Genomic DNA, 27,463 nt, shown 5'->3' with positions numbered 1-27,463 from the left:
ACTTGTGGCACTAATAAATAAACTTTAACCCGCACATCTTTGGAGTGAGAGAGGAAACCGGAGTACCCGGAGGAAACCCACACAGACACGGCGAGAACGTGCAGACTCCATACAGACAGTGACCCGAGGCCGGAATAGAATCCAGGTCCCTGGAGCTGTGAGACATCAGCGCTAACCACCGTGCCACCGTAACTGTGCTCCTTTAATTCCAACCTCTTGGATACCCCAAATTTAATTGGTGGTTGTTTGCCAAGGCCCCAAGCTCTGGAATGGAACCTTCCCACTGCCCTACCTCAGTTAACACATACCTTAAATCTGAAAGCTCTGTGACCAAGCTCTGTCCTAATATCTCCCTGTGTGGTTCAATGTCAAATTTCACTTTGCACTGCTATCGTGCATATTTGATTATGCTAAACATACTATATAAAGACAAGTTGCTGCAGTTTAGTCCAGTAGCACTGTTTGGACATAGTTATTAAACCTAAGCCATGTTCTCACTGTCTCGCCAATCCTGATTGGTTTTTCGGGTAATGAAGATACTGTCAAACAATATCATAATAGAACTCAACAAAGTTCCAAGTTAATCTGTGTACATAAACACACCCAGCACCCAATTTGTACCAAGGTAAATTAATAAGAATATCCTCTCAAAACTGTGACTGAACAGTTTTCTGAGAGAGCAGCATCTATGTTTAAGCTAAAAGTTAATTTTATCAGAATTATTTTAAGACAGCAGCAATCAATAGTTTCAAATAATCCACATAGTTTTTGAGTGTTATGAAAAATGGAAAAACAAGGACAGAAATTTTTTTATCCATTCGTGGGACATGGGCGTCGCTGGCTGGCCAGCATTTAAAACTTATCCCTAGTTGTTCAGAGGGCAAATGAGAGTCACTTTTCTGTGGCTCTGGAGTCACATGTAAGCCAGAGCGCGTAATGATGGCAGATTTCCTTCCCTGAACTGAGCCAGATTGGTTTTTCCGACAATTGACAATGGTTTCATGGTCATCAGTAGGTCCTTAATTCCAGATTTATTTCACTGAATTCAAATCCCACCATCTGCCATGGTGGGATTCGAACACGTGTCCCCAGAACATGAGCTGAGTTTCTGGATTAATAGTCCAGCGATTATACCACTCGGCCATTGCCGCCTCCTTCACTGCCAATGGCACTTTAATACGTAGAGCAACAATCTTTTTTTTTTGAGTCTTTCCTGGATGCGAACAGTAGCTGATCATCATTTTAAAAGTTTCACTATTTGTGAAGTAAACTTTAGGCAGTTACATCAGTATAGGTCCGTGAGAAGGGAAGTAAAATTTAGGTAATTACACTGGTACAGATCGGTGCTAAGGGGAGGAACATGAGAGATTGCAATCTTTGCTTCATTGAAAAGAACACAGATTATAGGTTGGAATATAAAGGAAGAAAGTGTTCTTAAATACAGGTGGAGCTCTTGCTAATCAAAAACAACTATTTAAATCATAGGAGACTTAAACTCACCAAATTCCCACTTACCCAAACAAAGAACTTTCCCAGTCATAGATGCCATAAACTGGGTGAAGGACAGATCCAGAATTGGTGCATTTTTAACCGTGACTGTCTGAAACTTCGGCTTCAGTGCAAGTCCTGCCTTTGCTTCATTTTCACTGACCATAACCTAAGGAATTCATAATCAGTTAGATCAACGCAAATGTACTGTGTTTAACACTATGTATGGACAATTCATCATCCACCACTGACATTCTTACTATAACCTCTAAATCTTTCCCATTCCTCAGATGCCTGTGACTTGCAGCATGCAGGAGTTAAATCCCAGAAGGGAAAAGGTAAAACGAGTCATAAATAAAAACAAAATTCCAATTCAACCATTAAACTTTTTTTTTAAATTCATTTGTGGGACATGGGCCTTGCTGGCTGGGCCAGCATCTATTGCCCATCCCTAGTTGCCCGAGGGCAGTTGAGAGTCAACCACATTGCTGTGGCTCTGGAGTCACGTGTAGGCCAGACCAGGTAAGGACGGCAGATTTCCTTCCCGGCCTGTCTCGTGGGCCTGCTGCGTAAAGTCATTGCCCAGTGTTGAACGCTCAGATCATGTTTCAAATCATGTGCTGAATTAGCTCATTGCAGTTGAGTGATAGTCAGGGTGTTATCACTGCTCAGTACCCCTGAACTAGAGAGGTTAAAATCACTGATTTTTCCTACTCCCAACCTCTGTTTAATTGTCTCTGATAGAAAGCGTGGGTGTGTATGAGAGCTGTGGGGGAAGAGAAGGTAAAACTCCAATATGATGCCCCCACAATCGAATGGCTTGCCAGCGTTCACTACCTACGCTTAAACTGGAAGAGGAACGACACTGTGATTCTGGAAATGGTTTCAACATGACAGATCATTACCACATGTGCATGGATGAATACTCTATCTAATAAAGAGACAAATCTATCGGTGTACGCAGGTTGCATATATTATATTTAACAATGTAACAGACAGTCAATCATAACACAATTATTGTTTTTAATATTCAAAGTGAATTTTGATATACTATAGTTGACACATGGGTGGCACAGTGGGTTAGCACTGCTGCCTCACAGCACCAGGGACCCCGGGTTCGATTCCCAGCTTGGGTCACTGTCTGTGTGGAGTCTGCACATTCTCCCCATGTCTGCGTGGGTTTCCTCCCACAGTCTGAAAGTCGTGCTGGTTAGGTGCATTAGCCATGCTAAATTCTCCCTCAGTGTACCCCAACAGGCGGCGGACTGTGGCATCTAGGGGATTTTCATAGTAACTTCATTGCAGTGTTAATGTACGCCTACTTGTGACACTAAGAAATAAACTTCAAACTTTTCTTTACAGCCGGGACTGGCTTGGTCGTTCAAGTGTATCAGATTGGAATTGTAAATTAACTTCATTGCAGTGTTTATGTAAGTCTAGTTGTGACTAATAAATAAACTTTAAATGAAGAACTGAATTTATGACAACAGGGTTCTGAAGTGGAGAGCCCTAAAACTGTGCTAACTCTTCTCTCTCAAATAAATAACTTCAGTTAAAGGTGGAGATACCAAATCCTACATTAACTTTACCTGAATGATGTAGGTGCCTGCTTTGGCTTGGAAACAGAACAATCCGCGAGAATCCGTCTCTGTTATAATCGGTGAAGCTTTATCCTTACTCTGGGCGACCATGGCTAACTTGTATTTGACAATCTGCTTTAATCCTTCAGGGAAGCGTTTGACAGCTACTTGCCCACACACACTAAAGCTGCAGAAACAATACAATGTTTTGTTAAAATTAGTTTTGAGAGAGGTACTACAGCAAAGGGAAAGCCAGCTGAATACTAATGTGTATAATATCTGTGCTGCACACACTGGTGCAGTCTCCTACCTCGTGGCTGTGATGTCTGCCAGTTGAGGGGTGTTAGGGGCAATCTTCACAGTAACCGGTTCAAAGAAAATGTGCTCCTTCTGCGTATTAATAGTATATGTGCCTGCTGTCATGTTTTCAAGTCGGAATGAGCCATCAGCCTTTGTGGTTACTGTACAAAAAAGAAAGAAGAAAACAGAAAAAAACATGAAAGCAAGGCAGTGGCTGGAAGCAGCGGAGTCTTTGTAAATTGGTTAGCATATTGCATCTCGGATTCTTCCCGAGATGTCGCTCTGCTGGCTTTATTACTTATATCACACCACAAAATCGGTCACACGAATCCTGCTGATATAGGAAATCTACAGCAGAAATCCCCAACCCGTCAATCTTACCAGACAGGGTACCAGACTTGGCATTACAGAAAGCGTCACCACTGCAGTGTAACAAAACACTTGGGCTAAATGCAGTCCAGTGTGTCAGTCACAGGTTATTCCATGCAGCTGAAGAGTTCTGTTTACAAAAACCCTGTGTACACCGTAGATTTGACATCAATCTCTGACTCTCCTTTGGCTATTTACAGAACTATGGATAGACTTAGAAATAGAATGACATCTTCCTGAAATATAATACAGCATTATCCTCCACCTAGGAGGGCGGCATGGTGGCACAGTGGTTAGCACTGCTGCCTCACAGCGTCAGGGACCCGAGTCTTAACAGGTAATCAAGTCTTTACAGGTGCAGGCAATGTCCTGACTTGAGACAATTCACATCTCTTTAACCTGCGCTTAACCCTCTCTCCAATCACATTGTCTGCATCTGTAAAGACTTGATTGTCTGTTAAGACTCGCATTCCAACCATTATCTTGTAATTGGGTCTGTGTCTATATATGCCCTGTTTGTGAAACAAATCCTGCACTCACCTGATGAAGGAGCAACACTCCAAAAGCTCGTGCTACCTAATAAACCTGTTGGACTTCAACCTAATGTTGTAAGATTACTTACTCAACCTTTCCTCATAAGACAACCCACTCATTCCAGGTATTAATCTAGTAAACCTTCTCTGAAAAGCTTTTAACGCATTACATCTTTCCTTAAATAAGGAGACCACTCTGTGCACCGTACTCCTGATGTGGTCTCACCAATGTTCTATATAACAGAAGCATAATCTTCCTACGCATGTAATCTATTCCCCTTGCAACAAACAATAACATTCGATTAGCTTTCCTAATTGCTTGCTGTGCCTGCAAACCAACCTTTCGCAATTCATGCACTGAGATACCCAGATCCCTCTGCAGCTCAGAGCTCTGCAATCTCTGGTTATTAAGATAATTAGCTTTTTTATTCATTCTGCCAAAATAGACAATTGCACATTTCCCCACATTAGATCAGATTTTTGTCCCCTCACCTATTATCCACATCCTTTTGTGGCCTTATGTCCTCTTCACCATTTATTTTCCTACCTGTCTTTATGTCATCAGCAAATTTGGCAACCACCCCCACTGGCCCCTTCACCCAAGTTGTTTATATAAATTGTAACGAATTGAGGCCCCAACACTGATCCCTGTGGCACGTACATCCTGCCAACCAGAAAATAACTTTACCCAAATTACAACAAGAATTCTGCAGCACAGTTGATTATAATTCTAGTCTTTTTAGAAACTAGAATTTGACCTAGCCTATAGAATGAAAAGGTGAGATTTTAATCTATCCAAAACACACCCACACACACACTGTTAAAATCAAGCCTAAAGACTCATTGTAAGGGTGTTAATGGTTTGAGAAGCTTTAACAGGAGACCGCGTTGTTACAAATTTGATCTCAGTATAAGCCGGCATGCTTGCTCACTGAAAGGGCACATAGCATGGTGAATAGAAAGGGCACACTATTGAGAGTAGGCAGTGCTTTTCTAGTGTTCACAGGTTAGAGATTATTTATAGAAAACACAAGCATCATAATTATGCATCTAACCCATGTTCTAACCAATGCTCCCTCTAATTAATCTCCTGTTTGTTCCATCATGCCTTCCCTTCAAGATTGCTGTGTAACCAGGCACAGTTCAAGAGGGAACATTGATTATAACTGTATTGGTAGTGTTCACTATGGAGTACAACAACAAAAACTAGAAACGTTGCGTTAACAGCCTCCAAAGAACACACAAGCAAATTAGATTCTCCAACCCTTGTTGCATCTGGAGCTGGAACCAGACAACTGCTTTCTTTGTTTGGACGCACAACTGATTTGTGCGACTTTGATCCTGTTCTTTTGCAATTTGCTCCCCATCATCTCTGCACAAGGTTAAATGAAGAATGATGTACATGTTATCAGCAATCAGTAACGTCCTGGCTATGAGCTCGGACTAGGTTCGCAACCGAGAGCAGCATAACAGAGAAGCAGCAGATCGAGGAGTCATTTTCATCAATACACCACTGTTTAAAATCAGACTTTACGATTGTACATATCAGCAGGCAAAGGGTCACAGGGAGCCATTCGCGATCATCAGCAACTACTGAACCCATTTCTGTTGAACTGTACAAATATTACAATTTATATTTTCTAGGAAGTTAAGACTGCAGTCCAACAGTTGGATGTAGCTATGCTGCACCAACAACTGTATTTTAACTGCAGCAGAAACAGGGAAACGTAATTATGTTGTTTCTATCACTGTGGAGTAGGAAAATAGAACCTAGTGCACACAAGCTCAAACGTTTGCACGTCTGCTGAAAATTTTAGCAATAGCCCATTAGCTCCTTTTACCCAGCTGTTTTCACCCAGCTGTTTTCTTATAAAGTAAGTGGCCGTAGGGTGTTATGTTAAGATTTTTTTATCAATCAAGTAGTAAACTTTACAGTAACTGCAGTTTAATGCAGCCAGTGCAAAGTAAAACCTTGTTAATGAGCTGAATGGGCTGATATGTGCCTACGTCTGCTGTTTTGTACGGCTCCTTTGACACCTCCAGCAATGCCAAGCATAACATATTCACACAATGAAATGTAGCACCAGAAAAATTCACGTTGAAATTGTATTTGCACAAAATCTAACTGAAACTATTAAAACAGAAGGGCAAAAGAAAGGGTGGCGCAATGGTTAGCACTGCTGCCTCTCCTCACCAGGAACCCGGGTTCAATTCCAGCCTCGAGTGACTGTGTGGAGTTTGCACATTCTCTAAGGAAGGATGTGCTGGCCTTGGAAAGGGTCCAGAGGAGGTTCACAAGATTGATCCCTGGAATGAAGAGCTTGTTGTATGGGGAACGGTTGAGGACTCTGGGTCTGTTCTCATTGGGAGTTTAGAAGGATGAGGGGGGATCTTACTGAAACTTACAGGATACTGCGAGGCCTGGATAGAGTGGATATGGAGAGGATGTTTCCACTAGTAGGAAAAACTAGAACCAGAGGGCACAACCTCAGGCTAAAGGGATGATCCTTTAAAACAGAGATGAAGAGGAATTTCTTCAGCCAGAGAGTGGTGAATCTGTGGAACTCTTTGCCGCAGGAGGCTGTGGAGGCCAGGTCATTGAGTGTCTTTAAGACAGAGATAGATAGGTTTTGATTAATAAGGGGACATGGGGTTATGGGGAAAAGGCAGGGGAATGGGGATGAAAAAAATATCAGCCATGATTGAATGGCGGAGCAGACTCGATGGGCTGAGTGGCCTAATTCTGCTCCTATGTCTTATGGGTGCTCCAGTTTCCTCCCACAATCCGAAAGATGTGCAGGTTAGGTGGATTGGCCATGGTAAATTGACCATTAGTGTCAGGGAGATTAGTCGGGTAAAGACATGGGGTTACGGGGATAGGGCCTGGGTGGGATTGTTGTCGGTGCAGACTCGATAGGCCAACTGGCCTCCTCCTGTACTGTAGAGATTCTATGCGTCACAGGTTGCCGTGATTGGTGAGCTTCAGAAATGCACGCTGTGCCTGGCCTTTATTTTTCCACAGACTAAGGATCAACAAGGCCGGAATTAAGAAATTTCAGAAGAGGCAAAAGAGTCCTCTTTTCTGGTACATGTCCTGTTTCCAGCAGTTCCTTTGCACATGACAATGTATCCCCTTGTTATGAAACAGCTGCGTCAGTGCTAAAACCACAATGCGTCGCCATACCTTTGATCTGGTTGCTGAGGACAACAGTAGCATGATGAACTCCTCGTCCATTGGGTCCATCCAAAACCCGGCCAGTGACAGAAAATCCCATCACGCGAAAGACGGGCTACAATGCAAGGAACAGAATACAAACAAATGATGCAAATTTCTAAAGGCCTATCATGTTTCATAAACTGGCCTTTAAAACACAAAGATATTTCGGTATTTATATTGATATTTTCAAAAATCTTGCCATTGCTAAATAAATTGAAAGCTGAGTTTTGGCATCATGATTGTGATGAGCTTGTGGGAATTTCAGAAAGCAGACTAACCGGCACGACATGGTGGGTGCTGGTGGAATGGGGAAAAGGTCAGCAAGGCACCGGAGGAATGATAAATTAGGGAGGTTATGGGAAGGGAAAATCCACACTGTCAAAAAATGAAAACAAAAGATCAGCGGGACATATAGTTTAAGTTCATTTATTAGTGTCACAAGTAGGCTTACCTTAACACTGCAATGAAGTTACTGTGAAATTCCTCCAGTCGCCACACTCCGGCGCCTGTTCGGGTACACGGAGGGAGAATTTAGCATGGCCAATTCACCTAACCAGTATGTCTTTCGGACTGTGGGAGGAAATCCAGACTCGGGGAGAACGTGCAGACTCCGCACAGAGAGTGGCCCAAGTTGGGAATCGAACCCTGGTCCCGGGAGGCAGCAGTCCTAATCTTAATCACTGTGCCATCGTGCCGCCAGGTATATAGGCAGAGTAAAAGCAAGGCAGGGGCAGTTACCCAAATAAGGGTTCTGTACACAAATCCACATAACGTAAATACAAATTCAACTTAAAAGATATAATGTTGTAGCCATTACAGAAACTTGGCTAAAACCTGGGCATGAGTGGAACCTAAATACTCCAGCCTATATCTTTAGAAAAGACAGGGAAATAGGGAAGGGAGAGAGAAATCGTAGCTACATTAGTCATAAACTACTTCCCACATGGAAATCAGGAATGCTCTATCCCAAAAGGTGGTGGATTAATCAATACTTAAAACTAAAATCGTGAGGTTGTTGTTAGGCAGGGATGTCAAGTGATATAAAAGCCAGGTAAATGGAGGTACAGAATCTAACTTAAATTAATCCTGTTTCCATCAGAGCCTCTTAGTTGTGCGAGTTGTCCGTTTTAAGTTTTGAAATTATACAGAAATACAAAAGCTAAGGCGCTATATCTCTATGAAAATAGCTGCTTTCAAATACATACTCTCCCTCGGCATTACATTTGCCTAGTGACCCGAAGCAGAACTTTACAATCAAGGAAAGTTGTTTTGACTGTTTTTCCTTCAGTTTTACCAATACAACACTGAGAGAGAGATAACAGACATACAGGCCAATGGCTCAGAAATCTGTGACAAGAACCGAAGGTGAGAAACACAGACCGACATAAACATCTCTCTGATAACACGTCCCCTTCTATGGAAGTGCTTAATTTTCAGTTGCTACCTCTCCTAGACTACAGATATACTGTTCGGAGATTGACACAGTCTTCCTGGTTCTCCTGTGATAGCATCTCTGCTTTCATAGAATCACAGAATCCCTACAGTCCCTGCAGAAGGCGGCCATTCAGCCCCCCCGAGTCGACACCATCTCTCTGACAGAGTATCTTAACTAGGACCTGCCTTATCCCCATAACCCCACACACATTTACCATCTAATCTCTAACTGAGGGTTGTTTTTAAAACTGGAGGCCTGTGACCAGCGGTGTGCCTCAGGAATCGATATATTTGTCATTTATATCAATGATTTGGATGATAATTTAGTAGGCATGGTTAGTAAGTTTGCAGATGACTGGTGGCATAGTGGACAGTGAAGAAGGTTATCTAGGATTGCAACGGGATCTTGATCAATTGGGCCAGTGGACTGACGAATGGCAGATGGAGTTTAATTTAGATAAATACGAGGTGATGCATTTTGGTAGATTGAACCAGGGCAGGACTTACTCAGTTAATGATAGGGCATTGGGGAGAGTTAGAGAACAAAGAGATCTAGGGGTACAGGTTCATAGCTCCTTGAAAGTGGAGTCACAGATGGACAGAGTGGTGAAGAAGGCATTCAGCATGCTTGGTTTCATCGGTCAGAACATTGAATACAGGAGTTGGGACGTCTTGTTGAAGTTGTACAAGACATTGGTAAGGCCACACTTGGAATATTGTGTACAGTTCTGGTCATCCTATTATAAAAGGGATATTATTAAACTAGAAACAGTACAGAAAAGATTTACTAGGATGCTACAAGGACTTGATGGTTTGAGTTATAAGGAGAGGCTGGATAGACTGGGATTTTTTTTTTCTGGAGCGTAGGAGGCTGAGGGGTGATCTTATAGAGGTCTATAAAATACTGAGGAGCACAGATCAGCTAGATAGTCAATATCTTTTCCCAAAGGTAGGGGAGTCTAAAACTAGAGGGCATAGGTTTAAGGTGAGAGGGGAGAAGTACAAAAGGGAACAGAGGGGCAATTTTTTCACACAGAGGGTGGTGAGTGTCTGGAACAAGCTGCCAAAGGTAGCAGTAGAGGCGGGTACAATTTTGTCTTTTAAAAGGCGTTTAGACAGTTACGTGGATAAGGTGGGTATAGCGGGATATGGGCCAAACGCAGGCAATTGGGACTAGCTTAGGGGTTTAAAAAAAGGGGGCAGCATGGACAAGTTGGGCCGAAGGGCCTGTTTCCATGCTGTAAACCTCTATGACTCTATGACATCTTGGCACACTAAGGGGCAATTTGTCATGGTCAATCCACCCAACCTGCACACCTTTGGACTGTGGGAGGAAACCGGAGCACCTGGAGGAAACCCACGCAGACATGGGGAGAATGTGCAGACTCCGCACAGACAGTGACCCAAGCCGGGAATTGAACTCGGGTTCCTGGCGCTGTGAGGCAGCAGTGCTGACCACTGTGCCACCCTTTGATAAGATTCAATATGCATTTGTTAACACAGCGACACTAACCATACAGTTATAATTAAACAGTAAATTACAGGTCTTTACCCTGCACTTGCTATAAAGTTGTACATTCTGCTGTGCAGAATTCCATTTATTGCACTGGTTTCTAGTTGACTGTGGATTAGAACTCATCACAAACAGTTTTCATCATTGTATGGTGGCACATTAAGATCAGCATGTCATACCTGCACATGATCATGCAATATATGAATTAAAGGTTACTCAGGAGCAGAGGGTCACAGCACAAGCGACTAATTTAGAAGCTTAGTTAGTCAAACAAACCGGATGTACGGTTTTACAGCACTGTACCTCAATCCGTAAACTGTTATGTGCCACTGTGAAATCCAGTCTGGATGGGGCAACGTCAAATGTAATTCTTTCTCCTCTGTAGAATGGCACCTAAAGAATGCAGAGAAACGCGTTAGGTTTTCACATCTGGCAAACCAAAAACTACATGCATCTCAGAACAAACATTTGCAAAACAAATCTTTAGACACATGTAGTCTTTTTGCCAAACTTTAGAGGTTAACTTTAATAGAATCCGCTTGGAGGGTGAATCCACCCTTACAGCAAAGAAACAGGACATTTCAGAGTCCAAAAGCTATTACACTTGGTCAAATCCCCAAGTGCAGTGAAGATGCTGCTGATAACCAACTTGCTGGAGTTTTTGAGAAGGTAACAGAGAGGGTTGATGAGGGTAACGCTGTGGATGTAGTGTACATGGACTTTCAGAAGGCATTTGATACAGTGCCACACAACAGACTTGTGAGAAAAGCTCATGGAATAAAAGGGACAGTGGCAACGTGGATATGAAACTGGTTGAATAATAGGGAGCGGGGAGTAATGGTCAATTAACACTTTTCAGTCTGGAAAAGGTTTGTTGTGGAGTTCCCCAGGGGTCAGTATTGGGACCCTTGCTGTTCCCGATATATATTAATGATCTAGATCTTGGTGTGCTGTGGATGACACAAACCCTGGAAGCATTTTAAACTGAGGAAGACAGCGTAGAGTTTCAAAAGGATGTAGACATGCTGGTGGAGTGGCAGACAGGTGGCAGATGGAGTTCGAGTCAAGTGCGAGGTGAGGTACAATAAGGAGAGACAATATAAAATAAGGGGTACACAATTCTTAAGGGGATGCAGGACAGTTGTGTAGAGTTCTGGGTGTCACACTATAAGAAGAATGTGAACACGTTGGAGAGAGTGCAGAAGTTTACAAAAATGGTTTCAGGGGTGAGAAAATTCAGTTATGAGGACAGACTGGAGAGGTTGGGATTCGAGCAGGCTCGAAGGGCTGAACTTGCCTTCTTCTGCTCCAGATTCCTACGTTCCTATCTTCTCCTTGGACAGAAGAGAGCTAAGAGGATATTTGATAGACGTCCAAAATCATGAGGGGGCTTGCCAGAGTAAATAGGGAGAGACTGCTCCCACTCATAAATGGATCAAGAATGAGAGGACAAAGGTTCAAAGGGATTTGCAAATGTGATGTGAGAAAAACTCTTTTCACACAGCGATTAGTTCAGGCCTGGAATGCATTGCCTGGAAGTGTGGTGGAGGCAGGTTCAATCGAGGCATTCAAGAGGGCACGAGATATTCATCTGAATAGAAAAACGTGCAGGAGTACAGGGGAATGACACTAAGTCATGATGTTCGTTTGGAGAGCCTGTGCAGGCACAATGGGCCAAACGGCCTTTCTCTACACCGTAACAATAGTATGATTCTGTGGAATGTTCCAGAACATCACTCTTTATTGACCTAAAGAAAGCAGGGAGCTGCAATGAACACCCTACACATTATCAGACAAGTAGCACAACTCCTCCCTCAGCAATGAGCTAAAAGACAACTGGCAGTGCCAACACACTCATGGAAGAGATACCACCCCCTCTCCTGCTCAGAAGACACAGCTCATGTAAAGACAGCAGCACCACCCCAGTGAGGCTGAAATCTCCCAGACACATTTTGCTGAAGATTCCAAGCTAGTATTCACGTCCTGGCATCCTAGACAAAGCGCCCGTCTACCCAACAGCCCACCCACCCTCACCCTCAAACAACAAAACAAAATTCACACTGACAACTCCAACCCTCCCTCTTCTCATCTCCTTCATTCTCTCTTGCCCTTCTTCTGATTTCCCCTCTCCTCCTCCATTCTCCACTCTCCTCCCATCTCTCTCTCTCTCCTCCCATCTCTCTCTCTCTCCTTCACTCTGCGCACTCCTTCCATCTCTCTCTCTCTTTCCTCCCATCTCTCTCTCTCTCCTTCACTCTGCGCACTCCTCCCATCTCTCTCTCTCTCCTCCCATTTCTCTCTCTCTCCTTCACTCTCCTCCCATCTGTCTCTCCTTCACTCTCCTCCCATCTGTCTCTCCTTCACTCAGCTTATTTTCTCTTCACTTCCTCTCCTGCTTCTTCCCCCAGCTTGCTTTAATTTGCCTGCCCTCTAACCCTGCTGGTCTGAAAAGTGCCTGTTGTTTTATTCTCCTTGGGCAACAACATCACTGCTCTACCTCCATTTACAATAATAAATCAGACAAGAAGGGGCGGGAAGTGATTTGGACCAATAGTCAGGCACAGGTTACTCAGGCAAGAAAACACAAAACCCAGCCAGCAGGACAGGAGAGCACCCAAAATGAGAAAATAAATATGTATATAAGATACAAGTTAAAAGGTTAAATAATTTATCTGAACAAAATTTCCCTCTGAATAGGGATTTGATTCAGAATCTTGAACAAGAACTCCGAAGTCTCTTGGGAGCACAAAGCACAAAGAGACTTGGGAGTTCTTGTTCGCGATTCTCTTAAGGTTAACGTGCAGGTTCAGTCAGCAGTTAGGAAGGCAAATGCAATGTTAGCATTCATGTCAAGAGGGCTAGAATACAAGAGCAGGGATGTACTTCTGAGGCTGTATAAGGCTCTGGTCAGACTCCATTTGGAGTATTGTGAGCAGTTTTGGGCCCCATATCTAAGGAAGGATGTGCTGGCCTTGGAAAGGGTCCAGAGGAGGTTCACAAGAATGAAAAGCTTGATGTATGAGGAGTGTTTGAGGACTTTGGGTTTGTACTTGATGGAGTTTAGAAGGTTGAGGGGGGACTTTATTGAAACTTACAGAATACTGAAAGGCCTGGATAGAGTGGATGTGGGGAAGATGTTTCCACTAGCAGGAGAGACTAGGATCCAAGAGCACAACCTCAGAATAAAGGGACGAACAACCTTTTAGAACCGAGATGAGGGGAATTTCTTCAGCCAGAGAGTGGTGAATCTGTGGAACTCTTTGCCGCAGAAGGCTGTGGAGGCCGGGTCATGGAGTGTCTTTAAGACAGAAATAGATAGGTTCTTGATTGGTAAGGGGATCAAAGGTTACGGGAAAAAGGCAGGAAAATGGGGGTTGAGAAACTTATCAACTATGATCAAATGTCAGAGCAGACTCGAAGGGCCGAATGGCCTAATTCTGCTCCTGTATCTTATGGTCTTATGATCTAAATGCAAGAGGTAGGTATGCAGAGACACCCAGTGGCCAGTGCCTATGACTGCAGGCAGGCTAAAAGATTTCCTTTACTAAATCTCAATGTAAGAGCAACTTGTACAAAGCACAAGTGGAACGCTCAATTACATTGTAAATGCTTAGCAAAGCACCACTATACTGATACCTTTATAAGTATTTTTATATTCCATATAAGATATTTTTAAATATTTTATATTCCATTGAGACAGCCAAAGACTCCATGAGAAGGAGGCACCATCCATGGCTAACGAAGGAAGCTAAAGATAGCATCAAATTGAAAGGAAAAGCACACGATTCTGCAAAGGTTAGAGGCAGATCAGAAGATTGATTTAGGAGCAGAATTAGGCCACTCGGCCCATCGAGTCTGCTCCACCATTTCATCATGGCTAATATTCTCATCCCCATTCTCCTGCCTTTTCCCCATAACCCCCGATCCCCTTATTAATCAAACACCTATCTATCTCTGTCTTAAAGACACTCAATGACCTGGCCTCCACAGCCTTCTGCGGCAAAGAGTTCCACAGATTCACCACTCTCCGGCTGAAGAAATTCCTCCTCATCTCTATTTTAAAGGATTGTCCCTTTAACCTGAGGTTGTGCCCTCTGGTTCTAGTTTTTCCTACCAGTGGAGACATCCTCTCCACGTCCACTCTATCCAGGCCTCGCAGTATCCTGTAAGTTTCAATAAGGATACTTTATACAGAATTTAAAAACCCGTCAAGGATAATTAAAAAATTAACAATGACAAATTAGCATTTGAGGAAGAAAACTAGCTAGGAATATAAAAACAGATAATCAGAGTTTGTGCAACTATTTAAAAAGCTAACTACAGAGAGTGTTGGTCCATTAGAGGACGAGACTCGGGAATAAATAATAGGAAAACGAGGAAACGGCAGAAACATTGAACACATATTATGTGTCTGTCTTCACAGTAGAAGAGACAAAAAAATTCCAAGAATGCCTGAAAATCATGAGTAAAAGGGAGTGGGGAACTTAAAACAATCAGTAGGGAAAGGAATTGGGAAAACTATTATAACTGACGCAGACAAATCACTGGACCTATTGGTCTGTGTATTCCCTAGATTCTGAAAGGGTCCCAGTGGATTGGGAAAAAACAAATCTAGCACCTTTATTCAAGGAAGGAGACAGAAAGCAGGAACCTTTAGGATGGGTAAACCAACACCTTCCATAGGGAAAATGCTACAATCCATTATTGAGGAGGTAGTGCCAGGACATTTGAAAAACTTACAGGCAGTCGCCACAGTTTTATGAACGGAAATCGTGTTTGACTAATTTATTAAAGTTCTTTGAGGAAGTAATAAGCCAGCTGGATTTTTTTTTATGGGACACGGGGGTCACTGGCTGTCCAACATTTATTGCCATCCCTGGTTGCCCTTGGAGGGCAGTTGAGAGTGGTTCTGGAGTCACATGTAGGCAGATTTCCTTCCCTCAAGGACATTAGTGAAACAGGTGGATTTTTCTGACAATCGACAATGGTTTCATGGTCATCAGTAGATTCTTAATTCCAGATTTTTTTTATTAAATTCAAATTCGAACCCAGCTCTCCAGAATATTAGGTGAGTTTCTGGATTAATAGTCTAATGATAATACCACTAGGCCATCGCCTTCCCAAGGGGAACCTGTAGATGTGGTGCACCTAGATTTCCAGAAGCAATTTAGTAATGTGCCACATCAAAGATCATCACACAAAATGAGAGCTCATGATGTAGGGGATAACATATCAGCACAGACAGTGGATTGGCTAGCTAACAGGGAGTGGGGATAAATTGGTCCTTTTCAGGTTTCAGGCTGTAACTCATGGAGTGCAACAGGGATCAGTGCGAGGGTCTCAATTATATACAATCTATATCAACGACTTGGATGAGGGACCGAATGTAGGATAGCTACATTTGCTGATGAGGTAAAGATTGGTAGGAAGGTAAATTGTGAAGAGGATGTAAAGTGTCTACAAGGGGGTTTTGCTGGATTAAGTGAGTAGGCAAAAATTGCCAGAGTATAAGGTGGGAAAATCTGAACATTTCCACATTGATAGGAAGAATAAAAAAGGATCATATTATTTGAATGAAAAGAGATTGCAGAACTCTGAGGTACAGAGGGATCTGGGTGTCCTGGTACATGAATGACAAAAAGTTGGTCTGCAGGTACAGCAAGTGATCAGTAAGGAATTGAGTATAAAAGTAGGAAAACTGAAGATGCTGTTTGATACAATCGGCCAGTCTTTGGGATGGGCAGCCTACATACCTAACGTCACACTGGCAATGAAATTCAAACAGCACATTACTCATTCAGTAAACACCTACGAGTCGCACTATATAGCAGACTCCAGCAGTGCTGTATGTGTCAGCCCCAACTATCTGCCAACAACCATTTTATTTTCTTACCCAATCTGAAGGGATGCTTAAATTTTATTGATTTAATTTCCTTCGTTATTAAATTGATATATTTTGATTTTATTTTCCCGCTACCTTTTCCCCCTCAGTAGTTACCCCATCCGGCCCTTTGTGCGAGAGTCTCTCCGTATCTTTACCCTCTGATCTCCCATTCTGGCCCTCCCGCTCTCGATCCCACTTTGAAATTCTCTCTGCTGCCTCACTTTCCTATGGCTTTAGGGCTCCTGTTTAAATGCCACTCCCGCCATCAGCGCCAAGGCTACTCTTTGGCCACTCAGGACTTGGGTTACCCACCACTTACTCACCACTGTGTATTCCCCACTGGGGAGGGACTGAAAAACAAAAGATCCATCTTCTCCTGACAAAACACTGCACAGGAACGATGAGGTTTCATCCGCTGTTTGAAATCCTTCAACCGGAGATAAATTGCAGCCAGAGATATCCTACCAGTGAGAAAGGGAACATTAATTGTCAGAAGCAATTGCTTTGCAAGATGAAAAATAACAGCAATTTAGAAGCTTTCAAGAGGATCAGTCATAATTGCCACCTTCCCCTCAAGACCCGCTGCTTCTCATTTAGCCTTCCCCAAGGTGTTACGGAAGAAAAATTAAATGCATACATTTTTAAAAAGATAAATGAAAGAGAGTCTTCAAATTACCAAATTCAATAGGTAAATAATTAAGCTTAAAGTTTAACCCCTCCCACCCCACCATTGCTGATTGGACCGTTATATAAAGATCAGGTAATTCACTCACCTGCTTTGCCACTGATGAGGAGAACAGCAGGAACACTACACCTTTCATTGGCTCTCCATCACTTCGCACAGAACCCAGAACCTCATATCCAGCAACCACAAGGGAATCAACTGTGTTTGCGTTAGAATTTATCACCTGCACCGAGGTAGATGCCTGAAGAACCAAAACAAAAATGTTTTACAATTCAAGACACCTAGTGCGGTTAAACATCTTCAAGGTTTCACCTGAAAATCCCAGCGAATTAAATTCAGCTTGCTAATACGATAGCTCCCTTAAAAGAGCACTGGGCATTTTCATCATGCAATATAGAGAATGACAAATACATGGTGTTGTGAAGTTGGGGAGAGTAATTGGAGATTGGGGAGGTAGGAAGTTAGAATTTGGTGTGTGTGAAACGCTCGGCCGTGGGGGAGGGGGCGGTGCTTTATCTGTGCTTAGAGGTTTAAAATGCAAGTACACAGAGAGCCCAGACTGAAACATTTATATCGAAAGGCCAAGCAGCAGTTTTTAACCAAGACAACAGGCTTTCGAATTCAGCCAATCTATTTGAATCAGGCACTTAGATATCAAAAACCTATTAAACTTAAATCTGATGGTTTTGAAAACCTATTGTGGGGGAAATATTGACATGTCATCACAGGTATAAAGGAAGGGGACAAAGAGAGTAGAGCAACTGCCACCTGCCAGAGCTAACAGCTCATAGCTCTCTCTCTCTCGAGAGAGAGAGAGAGAGAGAGAGAGAATCGCTGGCTCTCAGAGCTTCATCTGTGTCTTAGAGAAAGCACCATCTACATGGCAAAGATACCAAAGAAGAAAGAAGTTCCAGACAGAAGAATCAACAGAGAAAGCCCAGAATATTCCAGAAGAGACAAAACCTGGTTGTAATTTAGAGAGTGACTAAATTCTAATTTGGTAATGAGTGGGAATTGAATTTATTTACACAGCATTCCAATAAAATCTTGTTTTATTTGAGAATAGTTAACAGTTAGAAGGGATTTATTTGGTTTGTAAATAGTTTAGTAAATTTGCTCACTGTTAGTTAGATAAATTATTACGTATTGATTTGAGAGTGAGTGTCAGGGATTTATTTTGTATTTAACGACTAGAAGTTGCTGAAGAGCAGGTCACACCACTTCACACACTTTTTACAGATTATAAGGCGAGGTATTCCTCTTTGGGTGTTTCGGTGTTTTTTTTGGGGGGGGGGGGAATCCACCTCCGCTTTATAACAATGGTCATTAATAGAAGCCAATAATCTAGTTGAGGGGCTCAGACATGACATAGAGAACACATGTAAAACTCAAGTGGTTTATACCTATCATTTCAGCTGCAAGATTAGATTGCTGGTTTATTATTTATTACATCTTGGCCCCCATTCTTTTCCGAATGCATACCGTGAGCTTTATGACTTGTTGTAGCGTCTGCACTGACAATACACGCAAATCTGAAACTAATAGGCAGTGTGTCCAGCATCACTGGTGGGTGATGGCATTTGTTGACGAATGATATGGCACGGTTGTATTTCATTGCGATAACCCACAGGCACCTCTTCGGCCTTTACACAGCAGCCACATAGTCCGAGCCCTGCATGGATCACCATGCAGAAAACGCTCACCAAAACACAAAAATGTATCCATTTTTGAGAATTTCCAACTGCGGCAGCTGCAAGCTATAACCAACACGGTGACATAATGGTTAGCACTGCTGTCTCACAGTGCCAGGGACCCGGGTTCGATTCCCGGCTTGGGTCACTGTCCGTGTGGAGTTTGCACGTTCTCCCCTGTGTCTGCGTGGGTTTCCTCCGAGTGCTCCGGTTTCCTCCCACACTCCAAAGATTTGCTGGTTAGGTTGATTGGCCATGATAAATTGACCCCAGTGTCAAGGGGATTAGCAGAGTAAATATGTGGGGTTATGGGGATAGGGCCTGGGTGGGATTGTGGTCGGTGCAGAATTGATGGGCCGAATGGCCTCCTTCTGCACTGTAAGATTCTATGATGACTCTATAAACAAACCTACTTTCTGTAGAGTCCAGGTGGGGTGAGATGCAAAGATTTCATAGTCACCGGGCAGCACTTTTGTAAATACATATCTGTCAAAAGAAAGCAAAGTGAAATTCCTTTCAGAAAGGCGGCTCGCTCTTCTTCTCGCCAGTGTTGAAACCACAGTTTAAACAAGTACATACTTTCCTCCAGTTTGAGTCAGCGAGGTCTGATCAACATCCTTCCCAACCTTTCTTAAGATAACATGAACACCAGCAGGCCCTGAACTTTGACCTTTGCTTAGAACCTGATGAAACAAAAGTCAAAATAATCCAAAATTATATAACATTCACCTTTAGGACTGACAGTTCAACTACACGAAACAAAAATACAAAAATAACCAACAAGAAAGACTGAGCCTCAACAGCAAAATGGCAGTTTGGAGATAGAATTAGTCATTGGGCTGTTTCACACGAATCGCATGACTTCGTTCTAACAGATCTGAAATGTCACTTGGCTTATTCCACCAAATATATTCAGTCACATCCTTTCCGGTCTGCCACCAACATTGTTCTCCAATGGCAATGGTGCCTGGACAAGGCTTAACAACTGTACATTTCCTGAGTTACCTGAAGATTCACTCTTACCTTTCCAGAGACTGAAAAGCCGGTGAACACAAAATTGATGTCCTCGCCTTTGGTGCAAATGTCATTAATACCATCAACGTGAAGATCTACGTTTGTAGGCTCTGGGTAGGAAGAGAAACTGTTGTGAATATTTATAAAACAGCAGCGGATCTCTTGGGGCATTTCTCAAAGCTAGGTGAGATATTATTTTGTAAGGACAGGAATGCTATACTGTGGTATGTGAAATGTCACGTTCTGCTGCTTGAATGTAGCACTGTCCCTTCATGGTGCCAAAGTCTAATTATTGTAATGATGTGGAGATGCCGGCGTTGGACTGGGATGGGCACAGTAAGAAGTCTCACAACACCAGGTTAAAGTCCAGCAGGTTTATTTGGAATCACGAGCTTTCGAAGTGCTGCTCCTTCATCAGGTGAGTCACGAGCTTTCAGAGCACTGCTCCTTCATGAAGTGAATCAGCAGCGCTCCAAAAGCTTGTGATTCCAAATAAACCTGTTGGACTTTAACCTGGTGTTGAGACTTCTTACTCTAATTATTGTTAAGTAAATTCACTTTCAGGTCAGAGTCTAACATCTGGTGAGGGAAACCGTTTTTCTTTTAAACACGCATGCAAGTTTTAGTCTCCAGATCAGGTCCACAAAGGATTCAATAACTTTTTTTTTTAATCGTGGTTGCTTTGCATTATTAGATGTTAAGTGGTTGTATGATTGCTTTAAAAGCTGATCACATGATTTGATGGTGATATCAGTTTCTGTTCCATTCAGAGAACATCTCTTTCAATGAACCTGTTGTGTGTTATTTAAATCTACATTGGCAAACCACGTCTCTTTCTTTTGTTTAAAAACCCACAACCCCTAATATAGTTAGGACATTCCATGCACCTGTTACAAGGTCTGCATGCCCAGCATTTGATCAGCACACATCGAATTTATTTCCGTTTATTAGTTGCGTTCTTAACTGTGGGGAATTCATGAAACCAATTCAATGGTTAGTTATAAAATAGCATCTTCAGATCTATGACAGAACTACAGAATGGTTACAGCGCAGGATGCCATTCAGCCTGACATGTCTGTGCTGGCCCTCTGAAGGAACAATTCACAGACAGCATGAGATGGCTACCGACAGGATACCAAAAAAAGGCCCAGACGGATTTGTCACTTATCTACAATCTGGGTTCATTTAAATGCAAATAATGTCGGCTGCACAATTATAACTGCAAAGAATGTGCATTGCAATAGATCTGGTGACTATGGAAAAACAATTCTGTACATTATTCTGCAATGGTTCATACCTAAAACATTAGCATTACTGCTATTAAATGACAATCCATTTAAATTAACAGTGAACAGGGTAGATATTTCAAAAACATGCACTCATTTTTGTCAGGGTAAATTAAAAATACTCACCAAAGCTCCACCCTAAAGGAGGTTCAATCTTTAAGATGAAATCCCCCTACAGAGGGAAGACTACACTTAAATTAAAAATTACAACAGACAGATCAGAACTTAGTACAAATATATATAAACCAAACAACATGGACTGCTCACCAGTGGAATCATTATCTACAGATTTAACACAATAACACAATAGTTCGCGCAATGTTGCAGATCAGAATATATAATGAGTCTAGAGAATTCATTCGACAGAAATTGTACGCTTTCTAATAAAAATAAGATCCTTTTTATTAAAGCATTAAGCCACCCCGGTTTCACAATCTGATCTTGCTGCCATTGTTTTAATGACTGCTGGTAACAATTCTCTCTCAGGTGAAATAATCATGAAAGAAGTTTGGAACATTGTTTTAATAGTTTGGATTCTCAGAAAAAGTTTTGTCCTACATTAAAAAGTTATTACCATCATAAAAATGTAGGAAGCAGTTTTTTTTAGCATTTTAGTTACCTTATCATAGAGAGGAATCATGAAATAACCATTGTTGGGTGCACAATCGGTCTGGTATTTGAGTGTGCCCTGCTTTGTGTACAATTTAATCTGTGGAAGTAATCACAAATATAAAAACATTGAGTGTAAGGTCCTGCAGGTGAACAGCTTCCGGCAGCCGCTTCCATATAACGCTCTGCACCGTCAGCCAGATCTCTCTGTACAGTCCCCACAAACTGGCAGCTGAATTTACCTCGACAGGCACGGCCGCCATCTTGTAGTTTGTCCTTTGATGTAGTGGAGAATTTAAATTATTGATCAGAAATCTCAGTTCAGAAAACAGTATTTTGCTTTTGTCAAAAGTGATGTAAATATCCCCGTCATTTTGACGCTGAATAGTAAAATTGTAAAGTAATGAAATCATCTCCAAGCCATCTCCTTTAGTATGTTTACAGCAGTACCTGGGCAGGTTACAGAATCCCTATAGTGCAGAAGGAGGCCATTCTGCCCATTGAACCTGCACTGATAACAACCCCACCCAGGCCTGATCCCCGTAACACTAGATATTTACCCGACTAATCCCCCTGACACTAAGGGGCAATTTCGCATGGCCAATCAACCTAACCCGCACATCTGTGGGAGGAAACCGGAGTATCCGGAGGAATCCCATGCAGACATGGGGAGAATGTGCAAGCTCCACACAGACAGTCACCCAAGTCAGGAATCGAACCAGAGTGCCTGGCACTGTGAGGGCAACAGTGCTAACCACTGTGCCGCCCATACAGGGAAGAGTTCAAAATTAATACCTAATGACTCCACCAACAATCTCAAAGCTTTGACAGGAGCAGAAAGGTGCAAAGGGACATTGATAAGAGTGAGCGGACAAAACTGGGGGCGATGGGTTTCAACGTGGGGAAATGGGAGGACACCCAATGTGAACCCAGGATTTACTAAATGGCCAGAAGCTAGGAACCATGGAGGGGCAGCGCTAAAACCCGGTCAACAGATACAAAAGAAAACTACAGAGAGATTGGTGGACTATTGGCCTTTACCACAAAGGGCTGGCGTACAAGGAGTGGAAGTTATGTTAGTTACGTAAACCATTTTGAATACCACGCAGACGCTGCAACTGAGGAGGAAGAGAGGAGTGGGTCATTCGAGCCTGTTCCGGCATTCAACTAGATCATGCACGGTGGCAGAGTGGTTAGCGCTGCTGCCTCACAGCGCCAGGGACCCGGGTTCAATTCCCGGCTCTGGTCACTGTCTGTGTGGAGTTTGCACGTTCTCCTCATGTCTGCGAGTTTCCTCTGGGTGCTCCGGTTTCCTCCCAGTCCGAAAGGCGTGCTGGTGAGGGTGCATTGGCCTTGCTAAATTCTCCCTCAGTGTACCCGAACAGGCGCCGGAGTGTGGCGACTAGGGGATTTTCACAGTAACTTCATTGCAGTGTTAATGTAAGCCTATTTGTGACATTAATAAACTTCTACCTCCATGGCAATTTCCTGCACTATCCTCGTATCCATTAATATCTAGAAATCTATTCAAACCAGGCTTGAACATACTCAATGACTGAGGCTCCACAGCCCTCTTGGGTAGAGAATTACAGGGATTCGGCACCCTCTGAGTCAAGATATTCCTCCTCATCTCAGTCCTAAATGGCCTGCCCCTTATTTTGAGACTGTGCCCCTTAGCCTGAGACCCCCTCCCCAGCCGGGGGAAACATCCTTACTGCGTCAACCCTGTCGGGCTCTGCCAGAATTTTGTAGACTTCAACAAGGTCACATTTCATTATTCTAAACTCTAAAAGAATACAGACACAGTCTTTGCAATCTCTCCTCACAAGACAATCGCGTTATCATGGAATGAACCTTTGTTGCACACTCCCTATGGTCAGTATTATCCTTCCTCGGGTATGGAGACTAAACAATTCTCCAGGTGTGGTCTCACCAAGGCTCTATAGAATTGCAGCAAGACATCTTAACTCACGTAAATCCTCTTGTAACAAAGGCCCATATGCTAGTTGCCTTCCTTACTGCTTTGTGCAGGTTAACTTTCAGGAAGGGTATATTGGTTTTGGACAGTTGCAGTATAAATTCACGATCATTGCGCTTGTGCTGAAAGGGTGGGATTACAGCGACAGGTTAGGCTCGTGTTCCCTTCAGTGTGGACCATTATGAACGGATCTAAACTGAGGTGTTCAAGTTGAATAGAGAAGTTAATATAAAGAAATAATTTTGCTGGTGAAGGAGTCCAGAGAAGGGGATATAATTGGAGCTCGGCTGTATAAGGGCGCTGTCAGCAAGTATTCCTTCACCAAGGGTTGTGGAAACCTGGAATTTTCTCCCTCCAGAAAACCACTGAGGCCAAGTCGATTCAAAATTCCAAAACTGAGATTCAGCAATCTCTGCTCGGCAAGTGTATTGAGGGTTATGGAATCAAAGCAAATAAATGGAGAGAAGATATAGATCAGATGGGTGGCACAGTGGTTAGCACTGCTGCCTCACAGAGCCAGGGACCTGGGTTCAATTCCCGGCTTGGGTCACTGTCTGTGTGGAGTCTGCACGTTCTCCCCGTGTCTGCGTGGGTTTCCTCCGGGAGCTCCGGTTTCCTCCCACAGTCCAAAGATTTGCTGGTTAGGTGCATTGGCCATGCTAAATTCTTCCTCAGTGTACCCAAACAGGCGCGGGAGTGTGGCGACTAGGGGAATTTCACAGTAACTTCATTGCAGTGTTAATAATGTAAGCCTACTTGTGACACAAATAAATAAACTTTTAAACTTTAACAATGTGATCTAACTGAATGACAGAACAAGCTGCAGGGACTGAATGGCCCTCCATCTGTTTCTTCTTTTTCCACAGAGAGTATAATGGTCCAAGAAAAACATTTTCACCTTTCCGCTCTTCCCCAAACCGCCCCCCCTTCCCCACCCCCCACTCTCTTACCAGGCTCGTAAACATCACCAAATTAATCAGTAACACTGAGTTAACTTATAGTTGTCAGGATTAGCTGGACTCTTGTCTAGGTCAGGAGGCTGTGGGTTCAAACGAAACTTCAGAGCACTAAAACGAGACTAACACTCCAATATTACTTGAAGGATAAAGTTGGTTAAAAGGGGAGAACTCTCAAACTGTTCCGAAGGCAATTTTTCAGAGGCCATTCGAGTGGGCAGGAGCTTCAGATTACAGCGAGTGGTCCAGCTCTGGAATGCACTGCCTGGAAGTGTGGTGGAGGCAGGTTCAATCGAGGCATTCAAGAGGACATTAGATGATTATTTGAAGAGAAACAATGTGCAGGGGTTCGGGGAAAAGGCAGGGGAAGGACACAAATGCAAAATGCTTATTTGGAGAGCAGGTGCAGACACAACAGGCTGAATGCTTCCTTTCATACCCTAACAATTGTGATTCTGAATGTCTCATGTCCGACACCATGGCACTCCCTCAGTACTTCAATAGCTTTGGGATGCGTTGAGAAGATCTGAAGCTGGAAATTCTTCTACGAGTATCTCATCTCCTGATTCCCCAAATCATGTCCACCATCTACAAGGCACAAGTCAGGAGTGTGATTGGATAATCTCCACTTGCCTGGATGAGTGCAGCTCCAACAGCACTCAAGAAGTGTCCATCCAGGACAAAGCAGCCCATTTGATTGGCACCCCATCCACCAACTTGAACATTCACTCCCTCTACCACCGACATACAGCAGCAGTGTGTACTATTTGCAAAGTGCACTGCAGCACATCACCAAGGCTCCTTGGACAGCACTTTCCAAACCTGCAACCACTATCAGCCAGAAGAAGGGCAGCAGATGCTATGAGGAGAGGTTGAATAAACTAGGATTGTTTTCACTGTAAAGATGGAGGCTGAGGGGAGACCTGATAGAGGTCTACAAAATGATGAGAGGCACAGACAGGGTGGATAGTCAGAGGCTTTTTCCCAGGGTGGAAGTGTCAACTACAAGGGGGCACGGGTTCAAGGAGGAAAGTTTAAGGGAGATGTGCGGGGGAAGTTTTTCACAGAGTGGTGGGTGCCTGGAATGCGCTGCCAGAGGAGGTGGTGGAAGCAGGCACATTAGCAACATTTAAGAGGCATCTGGATGGATACAAGAATAGAACATAGAACAGTACAGCACAGTAAAGATCCTTCGGCTCTCGATGTTGTGCCGAGCTTTGTCCGAAACCAAGATCAAGCTATCCCACTCCCTATCAGAATAGGGAGGGAATAAAGCGATACTGACCGAGTAAGGGCAGAACATTTTTTTTAGTTTAGCTAGAGCATCATGATCGGCACAGGCTTGGAGGGCCGAAGGGCCTACTCTTGTGCTGTACTTTTCTTTGTTATTTGAACACTATCAGCTACAAGTTCCCCTCCAAGTCACACACCACCTGTCTTGGAATTGTACAGCCGTTCCTTTACCGTCGCTGCATCAAAATCCTGGAATTTTCTAACAGTGGGTGTGCCTACACCGCATGGACTGCAGCGATTCAAGGCAGCAGCTCAGCACCACCTTCTCTCAGTCAATTCAGAAAGAGTTACAGATGCTGACCTAGCCAGAAAGAAATTTTAAAATATGAAATTGCTCAACCCTGGAACCATTCTCGAGAAGCTTTCCTGCACCCTTTCTCATGCCTTCACATCATCATAAAGTGTGGTGTCCGGAACAGGACACAACACTCTGCTCGAGGCCAAACAAGTGTTTTATCCACATTTAACATTCAGAAAGTGCTGGGGAAACTCAGGAGGGCAGATGGAACAAGAGAGGTCAGGGAAAGGTTAGAGGAAGATTAAACATCAAAGATGTCATGGTTCCAACTGGCTTCCTCCACACCTCCCAACCCAATTTTTCAACAGCAATAAAACCCACCACATTTCTACTACTTTCCAGTTTCAAAGAGTTATATTGAAATGTTAACTCTGTTTCTCTCTCCACAGATGCAGCCAGACGTAAAGTACTTCCAGCATTTTGTCTTTATTTCAGATCCCTGGTAATTTGCTTCAACTCAAAATAACTCCCTTGCTTTTGTATACTCTGACCCTATTGATAAAGCTGAGGGCCCTGCGCACTTTTATTAACTGCACTCTCAACCTGTCCTGCCCCCTTCACATGAGTTGTGTACATTTACCCCTCTGCTTTGGTTGTGTCGTCATCACAGACTAACATCCATACTCTGCCAATGCTTATGAACGTGCTTAGTGCCAGCTTTTCTTTTTATGGATTCATGGGACACTGGCGTCACTGGCTGGCCAGCATTTATTGCCCATCCGTAGTTGCCCCTTGAGAAGGTGGCGGTGAGCTGTCTTCTTGAATCGCTGCAGTCCATGTTCTGTGGGTTGACCCACAATGCCGTTAGGGAGGGAATTCCAGGATTTTGACCCAGCGACAGTGAAGGAACGGCGATATATTTCCAAGTCAGGATGGTGAGTGGCTCAGAGGGGAACTTGCAGGTGATGGTGTTCTCATGTATCTGCTGCCCTTGTCCTTCTAGATGGAAGTAGTCGTGGGTTTGGAAGGTGCTAAGGATCTTTGGTGAATTGCTGCAGTGCATCTTGTAGATAGTACACACTGTTACTACTAAGCATCGGTAGTGGAGGGATTGAATGTTTGTAAATGTGGTGCCAATCAAGCAGGCTGCTTTGTCCTGGATGGTGTCGAGCTTCTTGAGTGTTTTTGGAGCTGCACCCATCCAGGCAAGTGGGGAGTATTCCATCACACTCCTGACTTGTGCTTTGTAGATGGTGTAGATGCTACGACAACGGATGAATGAACACCACTCGACAATCACCAGGGCAAGAGTGTTCTCTTCCTGTTGGGGAACACTTCAGCAGTCACGGACATTCGGCCTCTGATCTTCAGGTAAGCATTCTCCAAGGCGGCCTT

General features: G+C 43.4%; 1 protein-coding gene across 2 annotated transcripts in view; it reads right to left on the bottom strand.

The window, feature by feature from the left end:
• nomo (nodal modulator) overlaps positions 1–27,463 on the bottom strand; it is an 81,497-nt gene that overhangs the window by 52,170 nt on the left and 1,864 nt on the right. Inside the window, exons 2-14 of one of the 2 annotated variants that reach the window (XM_078240907.1) lie at positions 21,614–21,703; positions 21,121–21,166; positions 19,718–19,818; positions 19,274–19,377; positions 19,108–19,180; positions 17,092–17,244; positions 16,642–16,779; positions 10,738–10,827; positions 7,455–7,560; positions 5,535–5,642; positions 3,379–3,529; positions 3,078–3,255; positions 1,516–1,657 (exon numbers count right to left, since the gene is read on the bottom strand). In XM_078240907.1, the coding sequence (XP_078097033.1) occupies positions 1,516–1,657; positions 3,078–3,255; positions 3,379–3,529; positions 5,535–5,642; positions 7,455–7,560; positions 10,738–10,827; positions 16,642–16,779; positions 17,092–17,244; positions 19,108–19,180; positions 19,274–19,377; positions 19,718–19,818; positions 21,121–21,166; positions 21,614–21,703 (1,480 nt within the window). The remainder of the gene's footprint in view (positions 1–1,515; positions 1,658–3,077; positions 3,256–3,378; positions 3,530–5,534; positions 5,643–7,454; positions 7,561–10,737; positions 10,828–16,641; positions 16,780–17,091; positions 17,245–19,107; positions 19,181–19,273; positions 19,378–19,717; positions 19,819–21,120; positions 21,167–21,613; positions 21,704–27,463) is intronic. The other variant, XM_078240909.1, reaches the window with a different exon arrangement.

Source organism: Mustelus asterias, chromosome 23 (assembly GCF_964213995.1).
Source record: "Mustelus asterias chromosome 23, sMusAst1.hap1.1, whole genome shotgun sequence".
In the NCBI taxonomy this organism is placed as follows: Eukaryota; Metazoa; Chordata; class Chondrichthyes; order Carcharhiniformes; family Triakidae; genus Mustelus; species Mustelus asterias.
Note: the sequence above shows the minus strand (reverse complement) of the source record. Positions and strands in the feature narration are given on the sequence as shown.